The following is a 10764-nucleotide window of genomic DNA, read 5'->3' on the forward strand; positions in this document are numbered from 1 at the left end:
TATCCGTTAAATTTGGTTAATCGAAAGACTGTTTCTGATATCTGAAGAGGTATTTTATTGAAAGTCGAAAGCTAATATATGTAAATTCCTAAAATTTAAATCTTTCACGTTATACAAGAAATAATATAACATGAAGAAAAAGAAAATCAAATAAGAATTCTCTGTTATAAAATTTAACATTTCTATCACAACATTAATAACTTTGGAATCCTTCTTATTAATTATGTTTAATACTTTTTTGTATTCCATTATAGAATTTAACATTTCTATAATAATATTAATACTTTTTTAATCATTCTTGTTAGTTATTTAAATTATAAAAGAAATTGCCTTACAAGTGACGGCAGTGATTAGGTTATTTAAAAAAAAATGATTCTTGGTCAGTTTGTCAATTTTGTGAAAAGTGTCAGTCATTTGAGAAAAAGTGATCAAAAAGTGTTTATACCAATTTCACACCATTTAAACCGATCTGTACCGTTACATATAAGGCGATAACCATTGCCAGAAAATTTCAGAAAACTTCCAGCACTTTTCACTGAAAAAGTTAGTTTACATATTTTTATTTAAATTTTAAATCAATAAATTTTCCGACTTATACACTTATAATCCTTATAACTTTATAACAAAAAATTTTCAGCCAAATAAAACAATAACAGTCGTCTAAAGTTTTTTAAAAAACATTATTTTCACAGCAAACGTGATTTTCAGTCTTGATCATGCTAAATCTGCCTAAATTAAAATGAATTCGTTTATAGAATTAAGTTTTTAAATAAAATTCCATATTTAATTGTGTACAGTCGTTAACACGTCGTTAACGTTAACGCATATTCGATATGCCGTATAGGTTGTGTACTTTGTACTTTATTTTTAGTTTATCCCGTAAGGCAGGGTAAAAAAATGAAATAAATAATAAAATAAAATAAATAAAAATAATAAATATATATAATAAATATATAAATAAAACTAAATATAAAATAAAGTATCCTGTGTAATATCGTCGGTTAGCTGCAGAAACGTGACACTTTAGACTAATCTTGAAAAACGTGCCGTTTCAAAAAAGATTTGGAAAACATGCCAATTCAGAAATGAGTTTCTTTTGTTTTTTATTTAAGTTGACAGTACTGAAGGTTATAAAGTTTTACAAAAATGACTTTTCAAGATGTATTTTCCATGATTATTTTTTTTGAAAAAGTCATATTTTGAACAATTTTTTAAATAGACTTTTTAAGTTTACATTATTTGAAGGATACTTTTTTTTATTAATTTACAAAGATTTATAACATAATTAAAATCTTCAATAATGTCAACTTAAATAAAAAACAAAAAATCATCATTTCTGGATTGGCATGTATTCCAAATCTTTTTTGAAACACGGCACGTTTTTCAAGACTAGTCTGAAGTAGCATGTTTCTGCATCCAACTGACGATATGCTAATTTCCAGTTGTATTTGAAAGTGTTATAGATAATCAATAATAAATTGCTTAACGGGATGAAATATTTGAATGAAAAAATTAATATATGACATTGTTAGCCAATATACGAAAAAGTTTCACGATTCCCAGTTCTTTTTAACATGTAAATAGAAATTTCTTACCAGGTAAAAAATATCCTGCCTTACGCTCGGTGTTACAAAGTAGAAACTTGAACTCGCCGGGTTATATTTGGTGTAGCGTATATTAATACTGACATTAATATTAAAAACGAACGAATAATAAACGTTTACAACGAATTTAAAACAAAAAAAGTAGTGTTGTCGCAAGACTCGAAACTTATTGAGACTAGCCAAGATTTTGAGGAAATATTGTTTTGTCTTAACTGTCGACAACACTGAAGTTATAAATATAATAAAAATTTAATATTAAAATTAAAAGAGAAATACCGTTTTTTTCATTTTTCTTTTAATCTGTAGAGGCCGATGAATCGTATGGTTCCTCTTGTTTCTCTTTTTTCTTTTTATTCCTGTCATTTATCGCATGAGTTAGTGTCGTTTTGACAATTTTAACCTGGTTGTTAATTCTTGAACTATAACGGTTTTTCTCTGTGGAGATTTTATCTCGATAGAGTTCTGAAATAAAAATGTTACCTAACATAAGGGATCGTCCACAAACTTTAGGGGTGGGGGTATTATCAAAATATCACGCTACATGTAAAGAAATGGAAAAAGCAGGGCAAAAATATCACGACGAGGGGATATTAAGAAATGAATAAGTACCTTCCATTGCCAAGATTTTCCTTTTGGAAATTGCCTTCCGCACTTGCCCATCACTTCTGGGTTTTGCCTTTTTGAGGTTAAGGCACATATCCTTCATGCCGTCTTTCCAGATCGCCTCCGCTAATGCAATCACGAATGGTCCTGGTTGATATAAATCTTTTATGTAATCCCATTCGTAAATGTTGAGCAAAATTCCCCTGCCGAGGTAAATCTTTTTAAAAAGAAACAAAATTATATTAATTAAATAGGACAAGTGCAAGCAATGTTGGACAGTACCGGTAGTCGAACACTTGACTGTTTTTTTGTCAAATTAATAATAATGCACTGCAATAATTATTTTAAATAATAACAAACTAAAAAGAGAGGTATACATTGAGGGTTTATACAACTTTGTAAATTTAAAAAAATGGAATTTTTTTTACAGATTTCATAATAAACATAAAGATCCGAGCAGCCCTGATACCATGATTTACCATGGTACTTGGAATCGTCCCTCACAGGGTTCACAGGGTAAAATATGCTCAAAAAAGGGGAACAGGGGAAATTTTGATTTAAAAAAGGGGAAAAATAAGGGAAAATCTAAATGTATATTTTCTTACATCAAAGTGATTTAAAGTTGTTTTAAATTATACTCCTAGTCAGAATATTATGAGATCACACATTTTTTGATGAAAAATAAAATTCTTTAAACTCAGAAAGTTTAGAAACAAAAATTTTTTTCTCTAAATTTTTTGAAAGATGATAAAATTATAATGAAGAGTGAGACTTAAAAGAAGAAGTTTTCCGAATGTTATAATTAAATTTTTTTATATGTAATTTTCAATTTTTTATAAAGATTTGAATTGCACACATCTAAAATAAATGCTTTTCATTTTTTAGAGCTTATTTTTGAAGTAATTTTCTACAGAACCCATGTGGAAAGGTTTCAAGAAGTCATTTATGGAATTTTTATGGAAATATTTCCAAATGGGAGTTAAACTTACTTCTAAACTAACATGTAATTTTTTTCTTGAAAAATGCGACTTTTTTAATTTTATGAAACTAAAAACTGTCTTGTAAAGTATACAAAACTTGATTTTATTCAGATTTTTCAAAAAAACTACACAAATTAAATTTGTTTAAACTTTAATGATGAATTTTTTGTTAAAAATTTTTTTAAAATTTTTCTAACTTTTTGGTTAAAAAATTGACGTTAAATCTCATAAGTAATACAGATTTTGTAGGAAATTATAGTTAAAAAGAAAACTATAAACGTGAAAAAACATTTAATATTTAAAAAGTGTGTATGTAATTTAAATTTTTATGAAATAGCGAAAAAAGCATTTCTAAATATTAATATTAACAAAATTATTTCTTTTTACTCTTATTCTTTTAATGAATTTAACAATTTTTAGAAAACACAAGAAAATTTTAGTTATTGTGTCGATGACTTTTATATGATAATTAAAAACAACTTAATAATATTTTTTTCTCTAAATATTAAGATTTGTTATATCTGAAGATAATAACAACAAAATTTACGTAAAAAATGCTATTTATATAAATCTATCTTTTTTGTAAAATTAGATTCAACATTAAAAATTTTTGTGCTCAATAAATCAGCCCCACTATTCGAGTTTGAACATAAAATAGGGTAAATGAGTAAAAAATAGGGGAAATGAGTAAGAAATAGAAGAAAAAGGGGAAATATTCATAAAAAAGGGGAAAAAGGGGGAAGAATTGAATTTTTAATTGATTGGAATGTGGAATAATTAAATTTATAATTGATTAAATTTTGGAATAAATTAATTTTCAGTTGATTGGAATCGTCAATAATTGAATTTATAATTGATTAAAATTTAAAATAATTTAATTTTTATTTTTTGTGAATCTGCAGCAATTGAATTTATAATTTATGACAGTTTTAAATAATTGAAATTTCATTCCTTTGGAATGTGTAATAATTGAATTTTTAATTTACTAATATTCGGAATAATTGATTTTTAAATTGGCTTAAATTTTTGAATAATTAATTTATTCAGGGTTGCTACAAATTCAAAATTTCCTTACATTTTCAGGTTTTTCCAGACCATTCTTCCTAAAATTCCCTGACCAAGAATAAAATTATCGTAATATATTTTGAGTTTATGTGTATCAATTACTGGTAATATTCAAAGTCCAGGCATTTCGCGAAATGCCTAGTAATTTAAATTATATTGCATTTATAAAATATCACAATGTGGAGTTGGACCTGATCTGTTTTTCGATCAAGTGTCCAATTCCTTTTTACAGAAGAATCAGTCAAACAATTTTATGTAAAAGTTAGTCTGATTGTATTTTTGAGTTTTGAAGGAAAATTTAAGGTGTTCTCTAAAACGGAATCAGTGAAAATCTAGTATTTTTTCAGTGCTGCTATTTTCTCACGATTTCAATCAAAGAAATCTGATTGTAAATCAGTGAAAAGTGATTGAAATTTCAGTAAATTTCCACTAATTTGATAGTTAAAAATGATTGAAATTTTCAATAATATAATTGAAAAACTTAGTTATTTTTTAACTGGTCAATCGGTGGAAAATGATTAAAAAGTCAGTTTGAAAATGAAAAAAAGAGTGAAAATCAGTTATTTTTCACTGATTTCCAATCAAATTTCATCCATTGAAATCACAAAAAAATACCCACAGAAAAACCAGCAGATTTTTACTGATTTAGTTTTAGAAAGTGATAATTTAAATCTAAAATGTGCTTTGCTGAAAAGGTAAAGAACTCAATTTATAATATTCAATTTGTTAATTTGGAAATTTGTAAATTATTTTGTAGTCACAAGAGCGATTTTTGGCACTTCAGAAATATTTAATAATATTTAATTAAATTTAATTAATTAGGTTTAATTTATTTCATAAATTTAAATATTACCTCGTCGTTGATTCGATCATATTTCTTCAATGTAGTTACAGTTCTCGTTTCATTCGCATTTTCCCGTCTGCCAGCCGGTTGTGTACCAGGCTTTCCCGAATTTGTTTGAAGGTGAGGCACTCCTCCATTTTTCGGATCCGCGCGACTGTGATTTTCTCGATTTTCAGAATGTTCAGACTGCTCCGCATTACCATTACTGTTAAAACCACTTCCAGATGCGGACCTTAACGGTGATACAGGAGGGGAAGTAGTTCTATTTTCTGGCTCAGTGTTTTCCTTTTCATTTGAATGATCTCCTTCATCATCCGTCTCGTCACTGGTGTCAGAGTGAACGAGTTCTTTCCTTTCTTCCAACAAAAGTCTCTCCTTCGACTTCTTCATGATGTTTTGCTTTGTTGCTTCGACTGCATCAAGTCGCAGTTTCTGCAGGTTTTTAAAAACTTTTTAGATTAAATTTTTAAATTTAAATTAATTACCCTAATTTTAATAGATCCTGTTGTACAATTTTCAGAAAAAATTATTTTTAGTTCAAATTTGTTATTAAATAATAATTAATTAACTTTTTGTATTGTTACTTAAAAGTTACCTATCCCGGTAAGAAGGCGGGGATTGAATTGAATAGAAAATGTGAATACGATCGAATTCCTGATTTTAAAACTAAATTTATTCCCGCTGGGAAACATAGCTAAACTCGAAATCCTATTCACTTTAATTCCGACTACTCAATACTCAAGCATTATTAGTTGTTTTATTGTTTAAATAATTTACAATTTATATTTTAATATTATATTTATTTTTCAAGATTTATATGTTCCTTTTATATTCCTTGCTACCAAAACCCAAAATTGATGTTAGTTTTGCAATATCTCTTATTATTTACGAGATAAGCTGCCATTTTTTAAATTGTAAGTTTTTTTCAATAAAACTTATATGCCCATAATTATTAGAATTTCAAGATTTAGAATTTGAAATAATTAAAATTTTTTCTTAAGAAACAGACCATTTTTAATTAATTTATTATTAACAGCATGTGATCCCTACGCGAGTTTCAATAAGTATTTTGTCGCACACTTTTTTCTGCAAATATTGAACGAATTTAACTGAAATTTTTTGTAAAAGTTTTAAATTATGTTGAGGAAGGTCTGTTATGTGTGAAACTGCTGATATTTGTTGAAATAATCATTAATATTCATAAAATAATAGAAAAATCGGACTTTGACGTCACTCCTAACATCAAATTTTCCATCAGTTTATGAATGTTTTATTAGAATTATTTCAACAAATATCAACAGTATCGCACATAACAGCCCTTCTTTATTATATTTAAGACTTCCATACAAAATTTTAGCCAAATCCGTTCAGAAAATAGTACGACAAAATACACATAATCTAAGGATTACATGGTGTTAAGGAGCACCGTAAAGCATGTTCCTTTTAACACCATGTGACCCTTAAATTACGTGTATTTTGTCGCCCAATTTTCTCTTAAAATACTGAACGGATTTAGCTAAAATTTTGTATGGAAGTCTAAAATATAATATAGAAGGGCTGTTATGTGCGATACTATTGATATTTGATGAAATAATTGTAATAAAACGTTCATCAACTGATGGAAAATTTGAGGTTAGGAGTAACATCAAAGTCCGATTTTTTTAATACTTTATTAATATTAATGATTATTTCAACAAATATCAGTAGTTTCACACATAACAGCCCTTCCTCAACATAATTTAAAACTTTTACAAAAAATTTCAGTTAAATTCGTTCAATATTTGCAGAAAAAAGTGTGCGACAAAATACTTATTGAAACTCGCGTATGGGTCACATGCTGTTAAAGGATTTGGACGGAATTAATGAAAACTATTATTGACTACTCTCAGTAGGATTGAAGCCTTTATATTTTAAGAATTCTTAGCCGGTATTGAGCGGAATTAAAGACGAATGCGTTATGTGAATTGGATATAATTCATATTTTCAGCAAATTTATTCTCCTGAGCGAATTGGAAAAATATTTAAAATCAGGAATTGAATGGGATTAAAAATTGTTGCGCTTGCATTGCAACTCGAAAATAATTCATTATATTCTATCCCCGTTCTCTTACCGGGATGGATCGTAATTTTTATCCAATTTTTATAAACAATAACTTATTTTATTCTCTGAAAGATTCTCTACCATTTTGTTCGTTGCATTTGATTGAAAATATTTTGCTCAAAAGTTATTAAAAAATAAAAATTTCTTTATTTATAAATTTTGAACAAAATTTTTTTAAACAAAATTTAACAAACAGAATTGTAGAGAATCTTTCAGAGAGTAAAATGAGATATTGTTTATAAAAATTGGTTAAAAATTACGATTTATAGGTAATTTTTAAGAAAAAACACAAAATGATAATTAACCATTGTTTAACAACAAAAACTCAAAATAATTTTTTCTGAAAATTGTATAACTGGATCTTTTAAAGTTAGGCAGAATCAATTTTAAGTATATTTTTAGTTTTTTTAAAAACTATTTTTAAGTTTGAGGTTATGTTGAGGGGATCGGCCTCATTAAATTCGTATGACTTACTTTAGCTGCAGACGAATCTTTAAGTTCTTCGTCGTGCACTACATTCAAATTGTCCAACACTTTCTGTGACGGCAATTTTACTCTGGCACCACTGTCTATTTGCTTTTTGATATCTGATTCACTGACTATAAATATAATATAAAATAATTTAATATGACAACATCTGGCCTCGGACTCACTTCCGCAGTGAAAAAAGTGGCAAAAGTGGCATAAAATGTTGAAAAAAGTGGCATAAAATGTTTAAAGAAGTGGCAAAAGTGGCATAAAATGTTTAAAAAAGTGTCAAAATAGTGGCATACTATTTACAAACATATTTATATATTTATTTATTTATTAAAGCATGTTTATTAAATATTTATAATTATAAAAATGACGTAAATAATTAGTAATTTTGTTGAATAGTTTTTATTTTATAAAATGTTTTTAAAATGCAATAAATTAAACAAATATCATTTACAAAAGTTTTTGAACGGTAATAGTTTTTGGTGGGATGTTCGATGTTTTCGTGCTTTCTAATTTTTTAGATTTATTTACAGTCTTGGAACTTTTTCGCTGCGAGTTACTAGTTTTCAATTTTTTTGACGACGAATCATCTTTGGGAACAATGTTTTTTCTTTTTCTTGACGTATTTTTTGGTTATACATCAGATTTTTTTTCTTTGATATCTTAGTAGAACACTGACTTATTAAGGGGAGGCACCGATAAAATTATTGTTGTTAAGGGGTGTCAATTTCTTTTTTGGTATAATTTTGGACTTAAAAATTAATATATATTATTAAAATTGAAAAAAAAATTTTTTTGACATTTTATAAAATTTATTTTTTGTAAGAACTAAAATTTTTTAAAATCTATGCGATTGATTGTTCAGAATCATAAAAAAGCGTATAAAAAATTCGGCAATGAAAAATAACGAAAATTATGGAAGGAGTTGAATTTTTTAAGGAATTAAAACGAAAAAAAATAAAATTGAATATTTTTAGGGGTAACATTTTTTTTGACATTTTTTCACAACCTAAAATCGTATTCCACTGTGAAAAATAAAAAAAGTAATTTTTAACTAGTTTCCAAATTTTTTTTATTTTTCAAAATTTTCATTTTTTAAAAAAATGAAATTTTTCAAAATCCATGCGCGTGATTGTTGAGAATCATGAAAAAAGCGTATAAAAAATCGTCAATGAAAAATAATTAAAATTGTGAGAAAAGTTTAAATTTTAATTTTTTAAGATTTTTGAAGTTTATTGAATAAATTATTAACAAGTTTAAAGTTTTTTTTAATTTTTTAGAGTATATTATAATTTTAGATACTCAATATTGAAGTTTATTGAATAAATTATTAACAAGTTTAAAGTTTTTTTTAATTTTTTAGAGTATATTATAATTTTAGATACTCAATATTGCCGGAAAAAAAATTGACGACCCTAAACAACAATGATTTCGATGAGTTAAAATTTCACCGATGCATTCCCTTAAATATCTGAGTAGAAAAAAAGTGTCTTTAGTGGCATTTTTTTTAAAAAAGTGGCATGAGTCCGAGGCCTGAAAGTCTCTATAACTACATAATCAAAAACACTGATATAATTGAATACCCGGATCAAATATGTCGACCGACGCTCGGACGAACGCTCTATTACCAGTCAAGTAGCAGTGACAGCCTGTGGGCGGCTCACTGCTACCCGACTACCATTAGAGCGTGCGTCCGAACGTCAGTCGACATATTTGATCCGGGTATTCAATTGATGAAAACTATTAGTAAAATTAACCTTTTCTACAAAAACAGAATATACAATGTTTTTTGTAAAAAAAAGTTAATACCTATTTAAAGACAGTTTTAATCGATTATCTCCGTGTTTTTCATTATGTAGTTAGATTTACTTTTTTATTTATTTATTTACTTTTTTACTAAGTATAGAATATAAGCTGTATAGAAAATCATCTATTGTCCCTAAAAAAAGACATGGCACGTGAAAGTCGAATCTCAAAACTGGAATACGCGTGCTTATTTTAGATTTTCAAACTAAAAAATATTGAAGAACTGACGAACAAAGATAATCAATATGAAAAATAATTCTTTCTAAAGAAAGCTATAAAGTAAATCACAACAAATGGAGAGAAAAAAAATTTAATTGTTTATAGCAAAAATTTATTTAGCTGTAAACAACTATAAATTTTAAAGTTAAATAAAGAAAATTTCACACTAATCCCTTTCCATTAAACCTATATGTATAGGATCTCTACATGGCTATTTTTAGTACAAATTTCATAAAAAATCTAAATAATTTTATACTAAGAGATAAAAACAATAAATATTATAATAAAAGACAATAATAAATAGATTAAAAATAATAGGATTAAAATTCTATATAGAAATATATAATCTCAAAATAAAAGATGAGTATACGCAAACAACTATTTTTACAAGTTAAAAGACATTTCATTATATTAATTCCTATACATAAGAACCTATATTGGTTCCTATACATATAGGAACCTATATGGGATTCCCACGTTTTTATTTTGAACAGTAATTAATGATAAATTTTAAATATTTATATTCAGACAAATAATAAGAAATAATAAAATAAAAAACAGCAAACAGATAAAAATGCTAGAACTCAAACAAATACTAAAAAAAGTGATAAATATTGAATATAACTACAAAATATTAGAAAAAAGTAAGATATATGAGTAAATGATAGCAACAGAAAAAGGAAAAAAAATTTTATTAAAGTAAAAAACTTGATTGTCAAGAATTAAAAAATCATACGGAAAAAAAACTTATCATATAGGCGTAAAGGACTTTTCGTTGTATTAAGGGGTTAGGGGTAGTCAGAGGCACGAAAAAATGAGAATTTTCAGTATTTTTTTTTGCTATTAAATAATTTTATTTTACAAAAGTAGTGATATGGTATTATTAAATAATGTTTTGACTTGAAGTCACGAAAATTTCAAAAAAAAAAATTTTATTTCCGAAGTTACAGCTGTCTGTGTTAACCCAGTTCCAAAAAAAGGTCCTTGCGGTGAAAATCATAAGTCCTTGGATATTCATCAGAAATCAATCGGATAAAAAAAATTAGTTTTATAAATAAATAATCC

At 26.4% G+C, this 10764-nt stretch overlaps 1 protein-coding gene across 1 annotated transcript; it reads right to left on the reverse strand.

Moving 5' to 3' along the window:
* Positions 1-488: 488 nt before the first annotated feature.
* Positions 489-5527, reverse strand: LOC127289286 (uncharacterized). The gene is made up of 3 exons (XM_051317126.1): positions 5106-5527; positions 2214-2424; positions 489-2066 (listed from the first exon to the last, which is right to left on the reverse strand). The coding sequence occupies exons 1-3, from the start codon at positions 5484-5486 to the stop codon at positions 1900-1902; spliced, it is 759 nt and encodes a 252-aa protein (XP_051173083.1). The 5' UTR covers positions 5487-5527; the 3' UTR covers positions 489-1899.
* Positions 5528-10764: the final 5237 nt, after the last annotated feature.

This window comes from Leptopilina boulardi, unplaced genomic scaffold (genome assembly GCF_019393585.1).
Source record: "Leptopilina boulardi isolate dan_hultmark-lab unplaced genomic scaffold, ZJU_Lbou_2.1 LbouV2_403, whole genome shotgun sequence".
NCBI classification, from domain to species: domain Eukaryota; kingdom Metazoa; phylum Arthropoda; class Insecta; order Hymenoptera; family Figitidae; genus Leptopilina; species Leptopilina boulardi.

What these genes read in the sequence shown, in the direction of transcription:
- LOC127289286 (XM_051317126.1), bottom strand. Translation starts at nt 5,486, where the DNA reads ATGAAGAAGTCGAAGGAGAGACTTTTGTTGGAAGAAAGGAAAGAACTC. An exon ending in ATGATCGAATCAACGACGAG is followed by an intron (nt 2,425 to 5,105) that starts GTAATATTTAAA and finishes CTTTTTAAAAAG; the next exon opens with ATTTACCTCGGCAGGGGAAT. An exon ending in GAAAATCTTGGCAATGGAAG is followed by an intron (nt 2,067 to 2,213) that starts GTACTTATTCAT and finishes TTTTTATTTCAG; the next exon opens with AACTCTATCGAGATAAAATC.